The sequence below is a fragment of the Gigantopelta aegis genome, chromosome 12, assembly GCF_016097555.1.
Source record: "Gigantopelta aegis isolate Gae_Host chromosome 12, Gae_host_genome, whole genome shotgun sequence".
NCBI lineage: Eukaryota > Metazoa > Mollusca > Gastropoda > Neomphalida > Peltospiridae > Gigantopelta > Gigantopelta aegis.
Window position 1 is genome coordinate 38,544,468 of NC_054710.1, and position 25,520 is coordinate 38,569,987.

At 38.8% G+C, this 25,520-nt stretch overlaps 1 protein-coding gene across 1 annotated transcript; it reads right to left on the minus strand.

Annotated features, from left to right (window-relative positions):
* Positions 1–25,170, minus strand: LOC121386409 (glutathione hydrolase 1 proenzyme-like). Its single transcript, XM_041517296.1, has 12 exons — positions 24,787–25,170; positions 19,683–19,859; positions 16,423–16,545; positions 12,989–13,080; positions 11,510–11,702; positions 10,803–10,966; positions 9,721–9,870; positions 8,853–8,980; positions 6,074–6,261; positions 4,902–5,142; positions 4,110–4,223; positions 1–1,960 (listed from the first exon to the last, which is right to left on the minus strand). Exons 1-12 carry the CDS (start codon positions 24,861–24,863, stop codon positions 1,814–1,816), a joined length of 1,794 nt encoding a protein of 597 aa, XP_041373230.1. The 5' UTR covers positions 24,864–25,170; the 3' UTR covers positions 1–1,813.
* Positions 25,171–25,520: the final 350 nt, after the last annotated feature.

Below are 25,520 nucleotides of genomic sequence, written 5' to 3' on the forward strand. Positions count from 1 at the left end.
ACAGGATATTTATATTTACAAAATAAGACTTAAATGCAGCATTTAACAATTTTGTTTTTCACTAGCCATCAGACACGGCAATAGTAGTTATTTACTAGCCCAACATTGAATATCACTAGCCATTGTATCATGTCCAGTGGGCTAATTCCATTAAATTGTTGTGTTTTTTTGTGGGTTTTTTGTGTGTGTTTTTTTTGGGGGGGGAGTTTTTTTTTTAAAATGGGTTTGTAAATAGAAAGGGGTATATACAGGGATGTGAGAAGGGCTGGAACACAAAAGCTTACTGCATGCGGCAGGGTCCAGGGGCCACTCAAGGGCCCCTGAAGGAAAATTGTTGTCTGCAACCCCTGGAAGTGCCAAAAATTGCATTCAATGCTAACAAATCTAAACTGGTTATAACGTATAATATAAGGCACGCATCATAAACTTGAAACTGTGAAAACATGCAAATGAACCTTGTGTGGTCAACAGTATTGAACATCATGTTTTTTTGTTTTCTTAAGATGAAATGAAAAGCGCATTTAAACGTTTCCGCGTAGCTCTCACATCCCTGTATATATGTATGAAAACAGTAGACGAGCATTTTAGTTGTAGTTGCTCTTTTCTTTTCATCAGCATATAACAAGACATTAAATGTTTTTCCCACCGGATTTCATTACAAAACACTACATTATATAGCATAAATAATGGTCTGAATATGTTGTGAAATGTACATATTTTTGGCCCATAAGAATTGAGGGGGGGGGGGAGAGGAGGTCCAACTGAGGCCCAACACATTAAATGTTTTGCCCTATTACATATAAATCAACTGATAAAAAAATAAAAACATAAAAAAACCCATCCCATTCTTTAAAGTTGAATTCCATAATGGAAAACAATATACATTGCACAGCATTAAAATTATGTATAAAATCAGTAATTGTAATTATGATATTATGGCATCTGACATATGGGACAGCCGCAAATCTAAAGACTCCATATGGTTACCTCATAAGAGTAGCCCACTGTATGGAGGCAGAGGGTTTCCTCTCTCATTATCTGTGTGGTCCATAACTTTATGTCAGACGCCACAATATCATAATTACAAGATTATGTGTAGGATATCTGTACTTATTTATTACACAAAAAAGGGTAAAATATGGCACATAAAGCTATATAATAATTCACCATTAATACAAACAATAACAATATAAATATTCAATGATAATATTCTTGATATCGCAAATAAATTAGCAACAGCTGGAAATTACTGTAACTTATTGATTCACTCTCCTGATTTTTATATTTGATATTCTATTTATTCAGCTAAAGAAAGTGATAAAAAAAAAATTAGAAGAAAATTTGCTAATTGTTTTTAAATTACATTTCATTACGTGATTTTTACATTACATCTTATTACATTTTTTTAATGTTACTTTTTATTATATGTTTAATAATTTAAGTTTTCTCAATTTGGGATTTCTGTATGGTACATTTTATTTCAGATTTATTTGTTCTCTGGGAACACACAACATGTTTATTAGCAGTTTATCCTTAGGCCTAAAAAAAACCCCAAATTCTTCGTTTCCTGGAACATGCCCAAATTTTTTAGATAGGACATCTTTAAAAAACTTTATTTTTATTTTTAAAATTATCACCTTCATTCTTACACATTTTGATAACCTACACATTAATAAAATTAAAAGAAAAAATACATGTAATATAATAATAAAAAATACATTGGAAAGAAACATTAGGGTCAGCTATTTTCTAGGTAAGTCGGGATCCCAAAAACACACAATATTTTGTTTAGATATGCAAAGACAAGAGTTATTTAAAATCCGGCTGGTGCTCCAGCATTTCTGTAATCGCTACAAGCGTAGAGATATTTCCCTTTCCGTACTACTCCCTGTACAACTGACGACACTGACACTTTACTTGTCACGTTGTGACCCTTTTCTACTAGACCTTCAATCACTTTCTGAAATAGAAAAACAAATAAAACAGAACTTAGGTTTAACATTCGAAAATAATTACACACTTCCTGCTGTTATACAATTTATTCTATTCTGATTGGACGAAAAGTTTTTTTTTTAACGACACCACAAAAGCACATTGATTTATTAAACATCGGCTATTGCATGTCAAATATTTGGTAATTTTCACATATAGTCTTAGTTAAAGTTTGTTTTGTTTAACGACACTACTAGAGCACATTGATTTATTAAACATTGGCTATTGGATGTCAAATATTTGGTAATTTTTACATAGTCTTAGAAACGAAACCCGCTATATTTTTCCATTAGTAGCAAGGGATCTTTTATGTGCACCATCCTACAGGCTGGATAGCACATATCACAACCTTTCATAGTGCACTTGCTGGAACAAGAAATAGCCCAATGGGCCCAATGACGACGATGGATCCTAGCTGATTAGATAACATCTCTAAAAAACGTAATCTTATTCTTCTACAAATGTCAGAAAATGACGTCAGTATGTAAAATGTGATGTCATTACATAAAACAGGTCAGGTACAGGATTTTAGAAAGTAATTTATGTGTATTTTAACTAAACATGGTCTGTTGTTTCATGCCTAGTGGTCTTAATGCATGGTCAGTCTAGGATCGATCCCCGACGGTGGGCTCATTGGACTATTTCTCATTCCAACCTTGCACCACAACTGGTATATCAAAGGTCATGGTATGTGCTGTCCTGTCTGTGGTATGGTGCATATAAAAGATCCCTTGCTACTAATGGAAAAATTTAGCAGGTTTCATCTCTGAGACTATATGTCAGAATTACAAAATGTTTGATATTCATAGCAAATGATTATTAAATCAATGTGCTCCAGTGGTGTTATCAAAAAACAACAACTTTAAGTTGAAAAGAAAAGAATTCCTGACAATGGAAGGAAGGAAGTGTTTTATTTAACAATGCACTCAACACATTTTATTTACAGTTATATGGCGTCAGACATATGGTTAAGGACCACACAGATATAGATAGAGGAAACCTGCTGTCACCACTTCATGGACTACTCTTTTAGATTAGCAGCAAGGGATCTTTTATATGCACCATTCCAGACAGGGTAGTACATACCACAGCTTTTGATATACCAGTCGTGGTGAACTGGCTGGAACGAGAACTAGCCCAATGGTGCCACTGATGCGGATCGATCCTAAACCGACCGTGCATCAAGCGAGCGCTTTACCACTGGGCAAGTCCTGCCCCTTTCATGACAATGGCAGCACTAACCTGATTGAACCCGGACTCGTATTCGATGTACGGAGCACTAACCTGATTGAACCCAGACTCGTATTCGATATACGGAGCACTAACCTGATTGAACCCAGACTCGTATTCGATGTACGGAGCACTAACCTGATTGAACCCAGACTCGTATTCCATGAAAGGAGCACTAACCTGATTGGGTTCAGACTCGTATTCGATGTACGGAGCACTAACCTGATTGAACCCAGACTCGTATTCGATGTACGGAGCACTAACCTGATTGAACCCAGACTCGTATTCGATGTACGGAGCACTAACCTGATTGAACCCAGACTCGTATTCGATGTACGGAGCACTAACCTGATTGAACCCAGACTCGTATTCGATGTACGGAGCACTAACCTGATTGAACCCAGACTCGTATTCGATGTACGGAGCACTAACCTGATTGAACCCAGACTCGTATTCCATGAAAGGAGCACTAACCTGATTGAACACAGACTCGTATTCGATGTACTAACCTGATTGAACCCAGACTCGTATTCGATGTACGGAGCACTAACCTGATTGAACCCAGACTCGTATTCGATGTACGGAGCACTAACCTGATTGAACCCAGACTCGTATTCGATGTACGGAGCACTAACCTGATTGAACCCAGACTCGTATTCGATGTACGGAGCACTAACCTGATTGAACCCAGACTCGTATTCGATGTACGGAGCACTAACCTGATTGAACCCAGACTCGTATTCGATGTACGGAGCACTAACCTGATTGAACCCAGACTCGTATTCCATGAAAGGAGCACTAACCTGATTGAACCCAGACTCGTATTCGATGTACGGAGCACTAACCTGATTGAACCCAGACTCGTATTCGATGTACAGAGCACTAACCTGATTGAACCCAGACTCGTATTCGATGTACGGAGGTAGCAGCTGATGATGAATGCGCTTCATGTCGATGGCGTGCTCTATATTCTTACCAAACCACAACACATCCGATGACACCTGCAAGAGACAAAAACTGAAGAAACATTTTTGTTTTCTCTTTTCATAAATACTTCACCTGACCTCTCACCTAATGCACTCCCCCTCACACCACCCCTGCTCCAAATATTTGAAGACTGGTTTCAACATCTTACAATCCTACAGCTATATCTTTCAATGTGTCTAGGGTATTACTTCCAGTCATACAAATACATGCATACAGGGCTAAAATAAGCTGATAATGTACCTTTAACTGTATATACAGTAAACCAGAATTTCTTCAAAACCGGATGTTTTTCTTGGTCCTTTTTTAAATATCAACACAGAACATAACCTCTCTAAACTGGAAACCCCCTTAAGGCAGACATTTTACTTGTTCTAAAGGGTGTGTGGTTTAGAGGGGTTTCACTGTACTTACAAACGCTGTTGACGTGGTGATGTCAGACCCATGACTGGTATATCAAAGGCTGTGGTATGTGCTGTCCTGATTGTGGGAAAGTGTTTATAAAACATGCTTTGCTGAATGTAGTGGATTTCCTCAAAGACTATGTGTCCAAAAAATTACCAAATGTTCGACATTTAATAACCAATGATTAATAAATCAATGTGTTCTAGTGGTGTCATTAAACAAAACAAATTTAACTTTGTCATGCAACACTAAAATAATGTGATAATGCTCCTTTAACAGTCTGTACTTACTAGTGCCGTTGCTGTGGTGATGTGCGACCCACCGGCCGCCCCGACCACTAATTTGACATCACCGTGCTTGTCGACAAAGACTGACGGACACATGGACGACAGAGGGCGCTTGCCGGGTTTGATGAAGTTGGCTGGAGATGGGGGAATTCCGAAGGAGTTGGTTTTGTTTGGAGACGAAAAGTCATCCATCTCATCGTTAAACAGGATCCCCGTTCGAATTCCGCGCACTCGAGAACCAAACCTGTAGAATAAATTAATACTGCTTTTAATTTAATAAGTTCGTAATTGGAATTCTACACACTCGAGACCTAAACCTGCAGAATAAATTAATACTTCTATCAAATGAACAAGTTTGTAATTTAAATTCTGTGCACTCGAGACCCAAACCTGCAGAATAAATAAATTCTGTTTTCTATTTAATAAGTTTGTAATTGTAGTGAAAAATAGAAAAATTTGTTTTAACAAAAATGATGTAAAATTATCAGGGAGTGAACAATATGGTTTTTTTTTTATCATCCTCTTACCTTTTCCCCTCCATACATACTCAAAGACATACACATAAACACTACACACACACATACACATGTACTCACCCCTAACATTAACACACCACACCAATGAACCAAAACACACACACACCAACCAACCAACCAACCAACCAACCAACCATGACAAACACACATACACTCTCTCTCCTATCTCTCTCTCTCTCCTCTCTCTCTCTCTCTCTCTCTCTCTCTCTCTCTCTCTCTCTCTCTCTCTCTCTCTCTCTCTCTCTCTCTCTCTCTCTCTCTCTCTCTCTCTCTCTCTCTCTCTCTCTCTCTCTCTCTCTCTCTCTCTCTCTCTCCCTCCCCCCTCTCTTACACATTGCTATATTCTACTTGTATAAAGATTTGTTTAACATATTCTGTACTTACAACATCACTCATTATACTCAAGCCATGAAATAAAGTCTTTAAAAAAAAAAAAAAATGTTCAAGCATTAAAAGATATTAGATATTTTTTTAACCATTTCTCAGTTATAACATATTAAAAAATGCGGATTAGATGTTATATATATTTATTGTATACGAAGACAAAATGATTCATTCTGCTGTGAGAATGTTCTGTCATCAACTGTAACCATAAATGTCCGATCTAAAAATAGATTTGGTTAAATATTAAAAACAAACCAAAGATTGATAGTTGACGTGACCGAGACTGCGTTTCCACCTTGGTCGATGATTGACAGGTGGGCGGTGCTAGTTTTGATCTCGCTGTAGGAAGTCTTCCCATAGTATGCAAGGTTGTGCGTCTGATTATCCCAGATCTTAGATCGGATCTCGTCCGCAAATTTATGAGAAGTTAGATTGGCTATCAACTGAAACATAAGAAGAAAACAATTTATTACCCATCTGGTTACAAATATCTTGGTACATATCAAAGTGATACGTCCCACTAGAATGCCAAGTGGGACGTAATACTTCGACGTCACATGATGACGTCATCGATTCGCACTCTACAACCTTACAGGAACGTTAACGAAACGAGCTGAGTGATATAAATTAAGATTGATTATGGGTAATAAATAGGATATTAAACTTCCTACCATTTCGTATCATATTTATGTACCTCGTGAAATAATTTTCATTGTCAGTGTGACAACTGAAAATAATTTCACTCGGGACATAAACATGATACGAAATGGAAGTTTGTTTAATATGCTATAAATATTGAATGTCAAACATTGGGTTATTTTGACATAGTCTTAGACAGAAAACCCACTGCATTTTTTTCATTAGTAGCAAAGGGTCTTTTGTAAGCACCATTCCACAAACAGAATAGCACATACCATGGCCTTTGATAATAATATACCAGTCATGGTGCACTGGCTGGAATGAGAAAATAGCACAATGGGCTCACCAATGGGGATCAGGGCTTCTAGAATTTTTTCTAAATCCACTAGCTATGGGATCAGTGATTTAAAACAATTACTAGCCACGATTAAAAATTCGCTAGCCCTACTTTACTTTAAGTTAATACAATTTTACTAAATAATAGTAATAATCAGATATGTCCCTAAAGAGGGAGATAGAGCTTAAAAATACTAACATTGGGGGTTGGGTGGGGTCAGGATATTCATATTTACAAAATATTTAACTGCAACATCTGACAAAAATATTTCACTAGCCGTCAGGCATGGCAAATAGTAATTATTTACTAGCCCAACATTGAACATCACTAGCCATGGGAGTGGGGCTACCATAATCTAGAAACCCTGGGGATCGATCCTAGACTGACTGTATAACAGATGACCACTTTACCACTGAACTACATGTACGTGTCATGCCGCCCCATGAACAGCTTAGACACAAAATGAGATACATTTTTTTTATTTTAAGAAATAATTTTTTTTTTCTTCAATTGTTTTTAGCGTAACTGATTTCTAAAAACAAAAGTATATTATAGCAAGTATGTACCTTGTACACGAAAACTTAATTTGTGTCAACCATAATTATATTAATATGGTGGTTTTTTCAAAATGCGCTAAATCACAATTTTCACTGTTAGTTATAATCAAATATATAATTAAAACATGAAGATATTAAAAATAAACTAGGAAAACATGACTATCCTTAATGTTTTATTATTTAAACAGTGTTTAAGCAAAGAAAAGAACTTTCTAAATAAGTGAGAAAGTACACTGTAATATAGAAAGATCTCTTAACGTTTTTCTTTCTGCAGGGATGTGCAACCCAAAATAGGGAAGGGTAAGTGAAAATAAATCAGTTCATAGCAATTTAGGGTCTTCTCCCACCTCCCATTGCTGGATTCTGCCCTGAATTTTTTCTTTTCTACATTGTTCATGTTAATGTCAATAAACTTAAACTGTGTGTTAATTTTCTTTATTATCCCTTTTAACATAGTGTGTGTGTGTATGTCTGTGTGCCTCTGTGTGTCTGTATGTGCATGTCTGTTCACGTGTGTGTGCATGTGTATGTGTATGTCTGTGTGCCTGTGTATGTCTGTGTGTCTGTATGTGTGTGTCTGTGTATGTGTATGTATGTGTGCCTGTGTATGTCTGTGTGTCTGTATGTGCGTGTCTGTGTATGTCTGTGTGCCTGTGTGTCTGTATGTGTGTGTGTGTTTGTATGTCTGTGTATGTGTATGTCTGTGTGCCTGTGTGTGTCTGTATGTGCATGTCTGTTCACGTGTGTGTGCATGTGTCTGTGTATGTCTGTGTGCCTGTGTGTGTCTGTGTGTGTGTGTCTGTGTATGTCTGTGTGCCTGTGTATGTCTGTGTGTCTGTATGTGCGTCTGTGTATCTGTGTATGTCTGTGTGTGTCTGTGTGTCTGTATGTGTGTGTATGTGTGTATGTGTATGTCTGTGTGCCTGTGTGTGTCTGTATGTGCATGCATTTGTGTGTGTGTGTGTGTGTGTGTGTGTGTGTGTGTAGGATTTAGCTCAGTTGAGCGCTTACCGAAGGTGCTTGCGTCGCAGGATTGAACCACACAGTGGACCCATTAAACTGACTGGGCTGTTTTTCATTCCAACCAGTGTACCACAACTGGTTAAATGCTATGGTATGTGCTTTCCTGTCTGTGGGAAAGTGCATATAAAAGATCCCTTGCTGCTAATGGAAAAATGTAGCGGGTTTCGTCTGATGACTACAAGTCAGAATTATCAAATGTTTCACATCCAATAGCTGATGATTAATTAATCAATGTGCTCTAGTGGTGTCATTAAACAAAACAAACTTTAACTTTGTGAATGAGTATCTGATGTGTGTGTGTGTGCGTGCATCCGTGCGTGTGTGTGAGTGTGCATGAATGTGTGTGTGTGATTAATATCTTCGTCGTTTCCACATGTATTTTTAATATATAATTTTTTTTAAAGCTACACCCCCTCTTTACAAAACTACTACATCCACCGGTGAAACAGTGACAGCAGAAAAACATAACATCTCTTACCTTAGGCAATGGTTCATCCCCCAGGTCCATCCGTAATGCATATGCGAACTTGAAGGTTTCCACGATCCTGTGGTACGTTAATATAGCATTTCTAGTGTGTTTGACACTCTCGTGAGTGAACCGATACCCTGAAACAAACATCATACAGTTATACGATATTATTCGAGATTCCATTTCATATCATGTTTATGTCCCGAGTGACAATGAAAATTATTTCACAAGAGGGATATAAACATACTACAAAATGATAGCGAGATTATTACCCATAATAGATTTTAATTTATATCATTGATCTCGTTCGGTTGACGTTCCGGTAAGTTATGGTTATAGTTTATCAATCGATGACGTCATCATATATGATGTTGAAGTGTTACATCCCACTTGATAATTATGAACCAAGATATTTTCAAACACATGGGTAATAATTAGTATTAGTTCATTCCAAACTTACACTGCAGTTTTCACTCGTCTTTAGGTACAGTACTTTTCATAACAGCAGTGGCCTCAGTATCAACTTCTGCATTTATCTCAATGTTAAAGTTTTGCGTTTATGTCATTTTTTCACAAACAATAAGTCCAAGATCAATAAAATATTATTTATAGTTGCACCATAGTCCTATAGATGTTCATCACAATTCTAGTGGGGGAATTTTTAATTAAATTTTTTTTTAATTAAATTTTAAAATTGTTTATTTTAGTTTTTGTTATTGACACAAATTATATTATAAAAATACCTGTTGATAGGAACAATTTTCTATTTACAAAAATATGTTAGATCCCCCCCCCCCCTTTATCAGGAGAACTCTCTAACACTAGCTACACCCCACCCCACCCAGAGTTGAAGAAGAATGAATATTCATGAGTTTACCGTCTAGGACATTAAGCATAAATATAAGCAGTGCCCCGCTGGATGGAAGTGGAGGAGTAAATATCGTCAGGTTGTCGTGAAGCGTGGAGGTGAGTGGATCCTTTCTCTCAGCTACATACTGCAACAGGTCTGCTTTTGTGATAATGGAATCTGAAGAAAGAAAAAAAACCCAGAAGTACAGATGAATCTCGTTGGCTCGAACCCCGTCAGTGTTCGAGAAAGTGTTCGAGAAAGTGTTCGACCCATCGGATAGTTGGACCTAACCATTTGGATAACAACATGTAAGTGTAACTTGGTACTTTGTTTTTGGTTCGAGCGTTGCGGTGAATATGACTCTTCCGAGTTTGACCCAACGAGATTCTACTGTAGCTATATTTGACATCATTAGGCTGATGGGGGTGGGTGGATGGAGGTTGGATCTAACTCAAATCGTAGAGCACTTACTTGAGGTGCATGGATTGTAGAATCAAACTCCTTTGGTGGACGAATTGTCTGGTTGTTTCCTACCCCCCCCCCCCCCCCCAAAACTTAAAATTTTTTCATTAGAAGTGGGGGATCTTTCAACAGGAAAGTCCATAGGAAGATATATATGAAGTTTGTTTATTTTGTTTAACAACACCACTAGAGCACATTGATTTATTAATCATTGGCTATTGGATGTCAAACATCTGGTAATTTTGACATATAGTCTTAGAGAGGAAACTCGCTATATTTTTCCATTGGTAGCAAGGGATCTTTTATATGTACCATCACACAGACAGGACAGCACATACCACAACCATTGATACACCAATTGTGGGTCACTGGTTGGGTCAGCCAAGGTGTTTCAATCCTATACGCCAGGTGACCGACTGTGCTCAATCGAGCCCCTTTGGTTCTAAAAATTAGACTAAAGACAGCAATGTTTTATTTAATTTGGGAAGATTCTTTAATATTATATAGTTCACCGAATTTTATTTATTTTTTTGAAGAAAAAAAATTTGAATTTTTTTTTTGTAGTTTGTTATTGTTGAATGTAAGAATAGAAGAGAGAAGAGAAGAGAAGAAAATAGAATAAATGTAAAAATGTGATATTGTTTTACCTCTCTCGTTTATATCTGACAATATGTCATCAGTCAGTGAACCATTGTAAAAAGCCTGCATTCCTTCGTCTGCTATTATCTGAAGAGTTTTTGCCAGTTTTGGATCCCTTCTTATCTCCCCTTCTTTATAAACATCGCCCGTCTTCTTGTTAACATAGGCTTCTCTGTCATAAAATAAAATAATTTTCAGTTACAAAAAGTCAAAGTTTGTTTTGTTTAACGACACCACTGGAGCACATTGATTACTTTATTATCGGCTTACTGGATGTCAAACATATGGTTATTCTGACTCGTAGTCATCAGGGGAAACACGCTATATTTTTCCTAATGCAGCAAGGGATCTTTTATATGTACTTTCCCACAGACAGGAAAGCACTTACCACGGCCTTTGTCCAGTTGTGGTGCACTGGTTGGAATGAGAAAAAACCCAATCAGCTGAATGGATCCACCGAGATGGTTCGATCCTGCGACGCAAGCACATCAAGTAGACACTCAACCGACTGAGCTAAATCCTGCCCCTTTTCAGTTACAAGTAATGATAATAATTTGATAGTCAATAGGTTTTTGCAATGTCTATTTGAAAAACATTGACAGGGTTCGACAAATACCACTAGCCCTCAATCCTGTGAATTTTTTATCTGGGATAGCAGAAATTATCAACTGTATTACTACATTTATCAACAACAAAAAAGAAAAGAAACTGTTACCTCATACTCTTGTCCTTCATAATCCAGTCTCGAGATTCATCCAGCGCTACGGCTAATTTGTTAGGGACCTTGAAACCCTTCTGGACCATGGAAATTGCAGGAAGGAACAAGTCTCTCCAAGGGAGAGAACCAAACTCCTGGTGTGCTGCCCAGTAACCTTTTATCTCCCCTGGAACTGCAATAGACAACCCACCTGAAAAGAAAAAAGAAAAAGATATGATAATCATTTCAAAAATAATATTTTACAACAACATTCTGTTCATCTAGTTCATGTTATTCCTTTGCATGTGAAGTCAATGATTAATCATTCTTAAATGTTTTTACACATCCCTGTCTTCCTACCTCTTTTTAAACAACAGTAGCCAATTAATAAAACACTGTAACTTTATGCTTACACTTATGATTGGTAAGATTACTACAATATAAAAAATTCAATATAAAAAATGTGTCATGGTAAGAACAAACAAAGTGATTCATGTATACTTTGAACTGTACTATTTGTACTCTTTGTAATTATTACAATAGATTTTCAGCCATAAATTTACATAAATCTACGAATGAATGCGATTAAGAATAGCCTTCTATGACTAAATGATTACAAATTGCTTCTCCTCCCACCATAAAGTATCGTCTTCCCTGCCAATGTTACTCAATATTGTCTACCCTCCCAATGTGATTAATTCTCTCCATCAGACATAAGGCTGGTAGGTACAGGGTTTGTAGCCCGGTACTGGCTCCCACCCAGAGCGAGTTTTAACGACTCAGTGGGTAGGTGTAAGACCACGACACCCTCTTCTCTCTCACTAACAACTAACAATTAACAACTAACCCACTGTCATGGACAGACAGCCCAGATAGCTGAGGTGTGTGTCCATGACAGCGTGTTGAACCTCAATTGGATATAAGCATGAAAATAAGTTGAAATGAAAAAAATTAGACAGCCCAAAGTATACTGGTGGGAAAAAAATAACAGAACACATGATGGGGTCTATTTGAGAACAAATTTAATTCACTTCTAGAGTAGTTATGGCTGAATACAATACAGAGAGGTAACGTGAGACTGAATGTCTGTACTGTGGGGTTGACTGTCAGTAACATGGTTACCTTCCTGACACTATAGATGAAGGTTTTGTTTGCAGACAATATTCTGTTAAAGGGACATATCCTAGTTTTTAAACACTAAGGCATATTTTTGATTATTATAGCCGTTTTTAATAACTGAAATCATACTTTACTTAGATTTTATGGTTTAGATTATCAATTTCCGTACATTCAAAGTGTTTTTGGTCATCCTGGTGTTTTAATATCACAAAATGCATTTCTCATACACACATGCATCTGAGAAGTAACAGTTATGGAGTCAAGTTTTAGTCTATTTTTAGAGGGTATTTCACCATTTCAAAGTTACAGAGTTGAGTTGAAACTAGGGTCTGTCCCTTTAATTATTTCCATCTGTATATAATTGCGTAGACTTGATACCTATATCAGATGACACGTTCTGGAACATATTCTTGTCTGCAGCCAAAGGAGCCGTTTCTCTCGCATCAATTATCACAGACTTCCCTGTTGTCCTGGCAACGAAAAATAGAGGATAGTTCATAATGTTTTTATCAGGGATTAGGCAAATGAAAAAGTCACTATATACCACTGAACTTCACCTTATTTTAGCCCAAAGGGGGTGAAATCAACTTCGCCTTCAATTTCTTATTACCATACATTTCAATCATTACATCATCGGTAATAATATATATATATATATACTCTTCAAAAGAAGAAACGCAAAACCACATTGTCGTAACATTTGGAGAATTGATTTAATTATTGAATGGTGAGTCCGATAATTACCAAATGTTGGAGGATTGTTCACAATTCACTCTAGTCCATTGTGAGTAAGTGATAGGACACACCACCAAGGTCAAGGTCATCTGGAGTCAATACCGGGTGTGGCCTCCGCGTGTGTTGACAACTGCCTGGCACCGCCTGCCCATTGAAGCAACCAGAGTACGGATGACGTCCCGGGGGATGGTGGCCCACTCGGCCTGCAAGGTTGCTGCCAGCTCAGGCAGGGTCTGGGGCTGTGGTTGTCGCTGTCGGAGGCGTCGGTCCAACTCGTCCCATAGATGCTCAATTGGGTTCAAATCCGGGGATATCGATGGCCAAGGAAGGACATTAATGTTGTTGTTCTGTAGGAAAGCCGTTGTGAGACGTGCTGTGTGAGGACTGGCGTTGTCATGTTGGAACACTGCGTTGGCGTTGGCCATAACTGGAACGATGTGTGGCCGGAGGATCTGGTCAATGTAGCCCTGTGCATTCAGGTTGCCCTGCACGTGGACCAGGTCAGTTCTGCCAGTGTGTGAGATGGCTGCCCACACCATGACACTACCCCCGCCGAATCTGTCCACTTCCTGCACGCAGTTTGCCGCATAACGTTCACCACGACGCCTATACACGCGACATCTTCCATCATGACGTCGGAGCAGAAATCGGGACTCGTCACTGAACCACACCTGTCTCCATCGCAGTTGAGGCCATTGTCGATGAATCTGGCACCACTGCAGTCAGAGTCGACGGTGTTGTGGTGTTAAGATGACACCTCGAACTGGACGTCTGGCACGAATTCCTACCTCACGTAGGCGGTTCCGTACGGTCTGGTCGGATATCCTGCGCAAACCTGGTATTGCTGCGGCTGTGGAGGTGGCAGTAGTCAATCGTTCCCGAAGGTGGCGTACCCGGATGTAGCGGTCCTGCCCGGGGGTAGTGACCCGTGGTCGACCGGATCTAGGGAGGTCACGTGTTGATCCATGTTGCTGGTAACGGTCCCACAGTCTGGAGATGGTGCTTGGGGACACATGGAATGCCCTGGCAACGGCCGTTCTGGATTCGCCTGCGACTAGTCGGCCGATGGCATTGTTTCTCTGCGGTTCACTGAGACGTGGCATGTCCTGGATTGTCAACTGTCGGCCAGATACAGAGACCAGGCAAGCGAACACCCTGCACTTTTATACTGTCGGTGTTCATGTTGCGTTTTTGCGAATATTCACATTTTGAAACTTTATTTTACAGTAGCTGCGTTTTATCGAATGTAACCGTGGGAATGTGTTTGGGACATGCAATGACCTTATATTCACAAAGCATGAACTGGTAGGAAACATAAAATCGGAGTTATAACCCATTTGTACCCTTTTGCGTTTCTTTTTTTGAAGAGTATATATATATGTATGTATGTATGTATGTATGTATGTATGTATGTATGTATGTATATATATATATATATATATATATATATATATATATATATATAAATAAATAAAAATGATAAAAGAAAACAAGTGTACAGTATATATGTATTTTAAAAAACAATTTAAAGAAATAATTATCCTTTTACATGTTTCAATCTTATCTTCAGATACATACATATATATATATACGTATGTATGTATGTATGTATGTATGTATGTATGTATGTATGTATGTATGTATGTATGTATTGATGTATGAATATCTATATATTGTATGTATGTCGAGGTTGACTATTACATACATAGATATTAACGCACTGGCGCAGGGGATAATTAAATCCTTTCTGGCCTCACAAATTGTCCCATGCCATTGCTGGGACTCGAACCTGTGGCACCGATTCGCCCACAAATTGCAAGACTAACCACGATACGCTCTGAGCTATGTATGTATGTATGTATGTATGTATGTATGTGTGTATATATATATATATATATATATATATATATATATATATATATATATATATATATATATATATAGTCACCATGGAACGTGTGTTCGTTAAACAACTGAAGTAAAACTTTAACAAGTAAATATTATTAGTGTAAAAGAAAACCAAATTGTTATAAATTATAATATTCTGTTGCTCACCTAATAAAACACTTTATTACATTAAAATAATACAATTGTCAACAACGTTGAACAAAAGAGATAAAAAGATCATCACATGGTTTACATAGACCGGGACCTTGGTCATTTTTTGTTCTTGTTTTTGTTCTAGGTTGGATCTGGTACTGGGAGTTGAACCCCAAACCTATATGTTAAAGGCCGATGTCTTAACAACTATGCCACTATTTTGTTTGGCTGTTAGAAAAAAAACATAAATTGTTACATATGAAATTATGGCAGGCAAATATTTTATACTGAGCTACTACCAAAATTAGGATGGGCAGAAATACATTGAATATCCATACAGCTATTACTATACCGACATCCAAAAGAAACTTTACAAGGCTTGAAATTGTATTACAGAAAACCAACAAGCGGTATGGTGGGATATGAAAGTATCATGAAGTTCAACATCTAAACATCACAAAACACTTTGTGATACATGCAAAGTGTTTGTAAGGTGGTTTCTAAATTGGGGGTTTTCCGATTAGCAACAATATTTATCAAATTATTCAAATTTTATGTACAGTATCTTTTGGACATCAGAATATTTTATGCACAAAAGTCTAAGTAGAGTGAAACTCCTCAACACCGGATGCTCAGTAAACTGGGATTCTCTCAAAAGCAGACATTTTTCACAATCACATTTTAAATATCAGTAAAAAACCCAGAACCTTTTTAAACTGGATACTCTTAAAACCGGATTTTGTACTTGTTTCCATGGGTGTCCGGTTTCAAGGAGTTTCACCGTATTAATATTTTAAGCCAAAAAAATCCCCCACGTAAATATATTGCAATCTTTAACGAAAGCAGACATTTTTCACAATCCCTTTTTAAATATAAGTAAAAAATAGAACCTCTTTCAACTGGATACCTCTTAAAAACCAGATTTTTTATTTTCATCCATGGAAGTCCAGTTTCAAGGGCTTTCACTGTATTCATATTTTAAGCAAGAAAATCTAAATATATTGTAATCTTTAACAGAGGATATTCCATTAAGATACCTGTTATAGATGGTCATGAAAAATCCTCCGCCTATCCCCATGTGATGAGCATCCGCCAATCCCATACACAGCAGGGTTGCAATGGCAGAGTCCACAGCATTTCCGTTCTTTTGCAAAATTGATCTGGAAAATGTTTTAACAATGTCTTTCATCACAGAATTTAGGACACAACCATCTCTCGGACACCCTCTATATAGAGTTTCAAATATATAAAAAAAAATTATTACTAGTAATTGTAATTATCAGGGCTTCTAGAATTTTTATAAAATCCACTAGCCATGGGATCAGTGATTTTAAAAATTTATTAGCCGCAATTAAAAATTTACTAGCCCTACTTACATTGTACTTAAGTTAATATAATTTTACTAAATAATAGTAATAATGAAATATGTTACCTAATGAGGGAAATGGAGCTTAAAAACACTAATATTGGGGGGTTGGGGTGGGGGCAGAATATTAATATTTACAAAATAGACTTAACTGCAACATTTGACCCAAAAAATTCACTAGCCGTCGGGCATGGCAATAGTAGTTCTTTACTAGCCCAACACTGAATATCACTAGCCATGGGAGTGGGACTACCACAATCTAGAAGCCCTGTCGGGCATGGCAGTAGTAGTTATTTACTAGTCCAACATTGAATATCACTAGCCATGGTAGTGGGGCTACCACAATCTAGAAGCCCTGTCGGGCATGGCAATAGTAGTTATTTACTAGCCCAACATTGAATATCACTAGCCATGGGAGTGGGGCTACCACAATCTAGAAGCCCTGTCGGGCATGGCAATAGTAGTTATTTACTAGCCCAACATTGAATATCACTAGCCATGGGAGTGGGGCTACCACAATCTAGAAGCCATGTCGGGCATGGCAGTAGTAGTTATTTACTAGCCCAACATTGAATATCACTAGCCATGGGAGTGGGGCTACCACAATCTAGAAGCCCTGTCGGGCATGGCAGTAGTAGTTATTTACTAGCCCAACATTGAATATCACTAACCATGGGAGTGGGGCTACCATAATCTAGAAGCCCTGTCGGGCATGGCAGTAGTAGTTATTTACTAGCCCAACATTGAATATCACTAGCCATGGGAGTGGGGCTACCACAATCTAGAAGCCCTGTCGGGCATGGCAGTAGTAGTTATTTACTAGTCCAACATTGAATATCACTAGCCATGGGAGTGGGGCTACCACAATCTAGAAGCCCTGTCGGGCATGGCAGTAGTAGTTATTTACTAGCCCAACATTGAATATCACTAGCCATGGGAGTGCGGCTACCATAATCTAGAAGCCCTGTCGGGCATGGCAGTAGTAGTTATTTACTAGCCCAACATTGAATATCACTAGCCATGGGAGTGGGGCTACCACAATCTAGAAGCCCTGTCGGGCATGGCAGTAGTAGTTATTTACTAGCCCAACATTGAATATCACTAGCCATGGGAGTGGGGCTACCACAATCTAGAAGCCCTGTCGGGCATGGCAATAGTAGTTATTTACTAGCCCAACATTGAATATCACTAGCCATGGGAGTGGGGCTACCACAATCTAGAAGCCATGTCGGGCATGGCAATAGTAGTTATTTACTATCCCAACATTGAATATCACTAGCCATGGGAGTGGGGCTACCACAATCTAGAAGCCCTGTCGGGCATGGCAATAGTAGTTATTTACTAGCCCAACATTGAATATCACTAGCCATGGGAGTGGGGCTACCACAATCTAGAAGCCCTGTCGGGCATGGCAATAGTAGTTATTTACTAGCCCAACATTGAATATCACTAGCCATGGGAGTGGGGCTACCACAATCTAGAAGCCCTGTCGGGCATGGCAATAGTAGTTATTTACTAGCCCAACATTGACTATCACTAGCCATGGGAGTGGGGCTACCACAATCTAGAAGCCCTGTCGGGCATGGCAGTAGTAGTTATTTACTACCCCAACATTGAATATCACTAGCCATGGGAGTGGGGCTACCACAATCTAGAAGCCCTGTTGGGCATGGCAATAGTAGTTATTTACTAGCCCAACATTGACTATCACTAGCCATGGGAGTGGGGCTACCACAATCTAGAAGCCCTGTCGGGCATGGCAATAGTAGTTATTTACTAGCCCAACATTGACTATCACTAGCCATGGGAGTGGGGCTACCACAATCTAGAAGCCCTGTCGGGCATGGCAATAGTAGTTATTTACTAGCCCAACATTGAATATCACTAGCCATGGGAGTGGGGCTACCACAATCTAGAAGCCCTGTCGGGCATGGCAGTAGTAGTTATTTACTAGCCCAACATTGAATATCACTAGCCATGGGAGTGGGGCTACCACAATCTAGAAGCCATGTCGGGCATGGCAGTAGTAGTTATTTACTAGCCCAACATTGAATATCACTAGCCATGGGAGTGGGGCTACCACAATCTAGAAGCCCTGTCGGGCATGGCAGTAGTAGTTATTTACTAGCCCAACATTGAATATCACTAGCCATGGGAGTGGGGCTACCACAATCTAGAAGCCCTGTCGGGCATGGCAATAGTAGTTATTTACTAGCCCAACATTGAATATCACTAGCCATGGGAGTGGGGCTACCACAATCTAGAAGCCCTGTCGGGCATGGCAGTAGTAGTTATTTACTAGCCCAACATTGAATATCACTAGCCATGGGAGTGGGGCTACCACAATCTAGAAGCCCTGTCGGGCATGGCAGTAGTAGTTATTTACTAGCCCAACATTGAATATCACTAACCATGGGAGTGGGGCTACCACAATCTAGAAGCCCTGTCGGGCATGGCAGTAGTAGTTATTTACTAGCCCAACATTGAATATCACTAGCCATGGGAGTGGGGCTACCATAATCTAGAAGCCCTGTCTGGCATGTATATATTTATATATATATATATATATTTATTTATATTTACATCTTTCTTTATATTTATTGATTTATTTAAGATGTTACTTTGTAGACTAGTTATCACATTATTCTTAAAATAGCCCTACACTGTATTAGTATACACTGTATGCATACTTAATGTATTTATTAAGTTTGATTAATTATTCACTTTCAGTGTATTAGATATAATATATATTTGAATTCTTTTTCTGACACTATAAAGTTTATAAACAACTCATGTATACTCCTCTGCTTGGGCCAAGTTTACAAATGATGAACTAAACCAGTTTATAAAAATAAAAAAAACATCTCGACTTCAAACAAACTGAGATGATTTTCACCTTTGAATAAGGGTTTAGTTAATTTTCAGACTTACTTCCCGATATCTGAACACTGCGGCACATCAGAGGCCACGGCAGCGTGACAGTATTTCCCCCACTTTGACAATGAATCATCGTCGTCATCGTCCACCTCTTGGAACAGACAGAACATCAAGACTACGAAGCAGACGAGAAGCAAGACCATCAGAGCAATAGAAAGGTAAAGTCGACATCTGTAATAAATAAAAGATTGTTTTGTTTAATGACAAGATGGCGCTAGAGTACTGAGGCATGCTAAAACAAGCTAAGGAAGAAGAAGATTGTTTTGTTTAATGACATCACTAGACCACGTCATTGATTTATTAATCATCGGCTATTGGATGTCAAACATCTGACATAATATTAATAGTCTTAGAGAAGGAAACCGTTACATTTTCCCCCATTAGTAGCAAGGGATCTTTTATATGCACTATCCCACAGACAGAATAGCACATGCCACGACCTTTGATATTATAATTATACCAGTTGTGGTGCACTGTTTTGAATGAAAAATAGCCCACCAACGGGGATTGATCCCCGTCGGTCATGATTTCGAAACAGACAAGAAGCAATGTCATCAGAACAGAAAAGAAAAGATTCTGTAATAAACATGTATATTGGATGCTCATGCTAAGTTAGAATGTTGTTGGAGACATCAATGGCTCACGGACAGGGCAAATGCATGAATTCTACATGTTAGGAATGGTGGGTTTTTTTTACACATATGGGCCCCGTTTTTTCCTTAAATGCTCGCACAAAAATGAACAAATAATGTCCATATCATTCATTTTGTCCAGGGACGGGATGTAGCCCAATGGTAAAGTGCTCGCTTGATGCGCAGTCGGTTTGGGATTGATCCCCGTCAGCGGGCCCATTGGGCTATTTCTCGCTCCAGCCAGTGCACCATAACTGGTATATCAAAGGCCGTGGTATGTGCTAGCCTGTCTATGGGATGGTGCATATAAAAGATCCCTTGCTGCTAATTGAAAAGAATAGCCCATGAAGTGGCGACAGCAGGTTTCCTCCCTCCATATCTGTGTGGTCAATATGGTGTCACACATATGGTTAAAGACCACACAGGTACCTGCTCCCACCCAGAGTGAGTTTTAATGAATCAATGGGTAGGTGTAAGTCCGCTACACCGACTTCTCTCTAACCACTAACATACTAACCCATTGTTCTAGACAGACAACCCAGATAGCTGAGGTGTGTTTTAACGAATCAATGGGTAGGTGTAAGTCCGCTACACCGACTTCTCTCTAACCACTAACATACTGACCCATTGTTCTAGACAGACAACCCAGATAGCTGAGGTGTGTTTTAACGAATCAATGGGTAGGTGTAAGTCCGCTACACCGACTTCTCTCTAACCACTAACATACTAACCCATTGTTCTAGACAGACAACCCAGATAGCTGAGGTGAGTTTTAACGAATCAATGGGTAGGTGTAAGTCCGCTACACCGACTTCTCTCTAACCACTAACATACTAACCCATTGTTCTAGACAGACAACCCAGATAGCCGAGGTGTGTTTTAACGAATCAATGGGTAGGTGTAAGTCCGCTACACCGACTTCTCTCTAACCACTAACATACTGACCCATTGTTCTAGACAGACAACCCAGATAGCTGAGGTGTGTTTTAACGAATCAATGGGTAGGTGTAAGTCCGCTACACCGACTTCTCTCTAACCACTAACATACTGACCCATTGTTCTAGACAGACAACCCAGATAGCTGAGGTGTGTTTTAACGAATCAATGGGTAGGTGTAAGTCCGCTACACCGACTTCTCTCTAACCACTAACATACTAACCCATTGTTCTAGACACACAACCCAGATAGCTGAGGTGTGTTTTAACGAATCAATGGGTAGGTGTAAGTCCGCTACACCGACTTCTCTCTAACCACTAACATACTAACCCATTGTTCTAGACAGACAACCCAGATAGCTGAGGTGTGTTTTAACGAATCAATGGGTAGGTGTAAGTCCGCTACACCGACTTCTCTCTAACCACTAACATACTAACCCATTGTTCTAGACACACAACCCAGATAGCTGAGGTGTGTTTTAACGAATCAATGGGTAGGTGTAAGTCCGCTACACCGACTTCTCTCTAACCACTAACATACTAACCCATTGTTCTAGACACACAACCCAGATAGCTGAGGTGTGTTTTAACGAATCAATGGGTAGGTGTAAGTCCGCTACACCGACTTCTCTCTAACCACTAACATACTAACCCATTGTTCTAGACAGACAACCCAGATAGCTGAGGTGTGTTTTAACGAATCAATGGGTAGGTGTAAGTCCGCTACACCGACTTCTCTCTAACCACTAACATACTAACCCATTGTTCTAGACACACAACCCAGATAGCTGAGGTGTGTTTTAATGAATCAATGGGTAGGTGTAAGTCTGCTACACCGACTTCTCTCTAACCACTAACATACTAACCCATTGCTCTAGACAGACAACCCAGATAGCTGAGGTGTGTTTTAACGAATCAATGGGTAGGTGTAAGTCCGCTATACCGACTTCTCTCTAACCACTAACATACTAACCCATTGCTCTAGACAGACAACCCAGATAGCTGAGGTGTGTTTTAACGAATCAATGGGTAGGTGTAAGTCCGCTACACCGACTTCTCTCTAACCACTAACATACTAACCCATTGTTCTAGACAGACAACCCAGATAGCTGAGGTGTGTGTGCCCAGGTCAGCGTGCTTGAACTTTAATTGAATATAATCATGAAAATAAGTATAAATGAAAATGGAAGAAGTTTGTTTTGTTTAACGACACCACTAGAGCACACTGATTTATTAATCATCGGCTACTGGATGTCAAACATATGGTCATTTTGACATAGTCATAGAGAGGAAACCTGCTACATTTTTTCCATTAGTAGCACGGGATCTTTTATATGGACCATCCCACAAACATGATAGCACATACCACGGCCGTTGATATACCAGTCGTGGTGCACTGGCTGGAACAAGAAATAGTCCAATGGACCCACCGACAGGGATCGACTGCGCATCAAGCGAGCGCTTCACTACTGGGCTATGTCTTGTCCCAAATGAAAATGGAAAAAAAGGAGTTAAAAATTACTATCTTTAACTTAGACTGAGGTGAGTAACAGGAAGGACGAGTGATAGTTATAAATTACTGTCTTTAACTTAGACTGAGGGGAGTAACAGGAAGGACGAGTGATAGTTATAAATTACTGTCTTTAACTTAGACTGAGGGGAGTAACAGGAAGGACGAGTGATAGTTAAAAATTACTGTCTTTAACTTAGACTGAGGGGAGTAACAGGTAGGACGAGTGATAGTTAAAAATTACTGTCTTTAACTTAGACTGAGGGGAGTAACAGGAAGGACGAGTGATAGTTAAAAATTACTGTCTTTAACTTAGACTGAGGGGAGTAACAGGAAGGATGAGTGATAGTTAAAAATTACTGTCTTTAACTTAGACTGAGGGGAGTAACAGGAAGGACGAGTGATAGTTAAAAATTACTATCTTTAACTTAGACTGAGGGGAGTAACAGGAAGGACGAGTGATAGTTAAAAATGACTATCTTTAACTTAGACTGAGGGGAGTAACAGGAAGGACGAGTGATGGCTACAAATTACTATCTTTAACTTAGACTGAGGGGAGTAACAGGAAGGACGAGTGATAGTTAAAAATTACTATCTTTAACTTAGACTGAGGGGAGTAACAGGAAGGACGAGTGATGGCTACAAATTACTATCTTTAACTTAGACTGAGGGGAGTAACAGGAAGGACGAGTGATAGTTAAAAATTACTATCTTTAACTTAGACTGAGGGGAGTAACAGGAAGGACGAGTGATAGTTATAAATTACTGTCTTTAACTTAGACTGAGGGGAGTAACAGGAAGGACGAGTGATAGTTAAAAATGACTATCTTTAACTTAGACTGAGGGGAGTAACAGGAAGGACGAGTGATAGTTAAAAATTACTATCTTTAACTTAGACTGAGGGGAGTAACAGGAAGGACGAGTGATAGTTAAAAATTACTATCTTTAACTTAGACTGAGGGGAGTAACAGGAAGGATGAGTGATAGTTAAAAATTACTATCTTTAACTTAGACTGAGGGGAGTAACAGGAAGGACGAGTGATGGCTAGAAATTACTATCTTTAACTTACACTGAGGGGAGTAACAGGAAGGATGAGTGATAGCTACCCGTAAACAGTGAGGTCTTACAGTAATCTTTAGAGCATGTTTTTTAAAATAAACTGGGGCGGGACGTAGCCCAGTGGTAAAGCATTCGCTTGATACGCGGTTTGGGTTCGATCTCCATCAGTTGACCCATTGGGCTATTTCTCACTCCTGCCAGTGCACCATGACTGGTACATCAAAAGCCACGCTATCCTGTCTATGGGATGGTGCATATAAAAGATCCCTTGCTGCCAATCAAAAAGAATAGCCCATGAAGTGGTGACAGCGGGTTTCCTCCCTCAATATCTGTGTGATCCTTAACCATATGTCTGACGCCATATAATCATAAATAAAAATGTGTTGAGTGTGTCGTTAAATAGTGTAAGTTGTTGTTTTTTCTAATCTTTATCAAGATAAAAATCTGGTTTGTTCCGCTACCACCACTAAAGACAGCCTGAGTACTCCAATATATAAGAGAGCTAGACGGACATCTGGACGGCCAATAACCATCCAAATGTCGTCTAGCTCTCTTACTGTCAGAGTACTCAGGCTACACTAAAGACTACACCCTCCACTTGGAATTGTGCCCCGGGAGCTGGTCAATTGGCCCCCTACCAACTCACGGCACACTGTGATTTAAACAATAATGTGGATTAAATAATATTGTTGAATATGCACACCAGTCGGAGTCCAAAAGCTTTGCCTGATCATTCCTTTAAGGATATAATGCAACAAACTCATAAAAACGTTGTTAAAATAGACTTGACTGATTATTGTTTATCCGTTATTAGGATTTCCCAAATATAAAAACATTTTTAATATTAATAAATAAAAGGACACCAAAGTTGTAGAGGTCCATTTTTAATTTCCTCACAATTATTTATGTCAGTTATCACAAACGATTTTGACGATGGAACTGATCAATTAGAGTTACGTACCTTCGCTTTCGTTTTAAACGTGTGTCGATATTCTCATCTGGACTGAAAATAATCGGATCCTTTTCAGACCTGTACATCGTATATTCAGTTTTGAGTATTAAACAAAAATGAAACCAACGAAATATATTCTTAAAATTACAGTAAGTGAGTACCCTTCTACTTGTCGTCAGGAGGGCAATGACCGTAATGTAGTTTTTGCCAAGTCACGATTACCGTACACAAAGGGCTACTGCTTCAAAAAAAAAAAAAAAAAAAAAAAAAAAAAACCCAACTTTGTTACGGTTGGATGCTCCCCTTCTCGGGTTTTGGGGTTTTTAAAACATATTTATATTTATTTTATTTTAAAGTGTTCATAGCCACGTAGCTATGATAAGTTTGTCATTTGTATTTCGTTCAATTAAAGAAATACAAATAGTTTTAGCGTTTGCTCTTGACTAGTTCAGTAAAAGGTCTCGCACAAGACTTTTGTTTAACATTGGAGTTTTCAGAGGTATGCGCTATAAATTTTATTACCTTTTTTGTTATAGAATTTCAGTGAATTTTGTGTTATTAAACAAACAAACAAACAAACAAAACCTATAACAGGCCCCCCCCCCCCGAAAAAAAAACCCCAAACAAAACCAACAACACACATACACACACAAAAAACCCCTCAACCAAACCAAACCCAAAACCACTGCCTGTGTTACAGTGTGAAGCAGGGTGTGTTATTTATCATATAATTTTATTAAAAT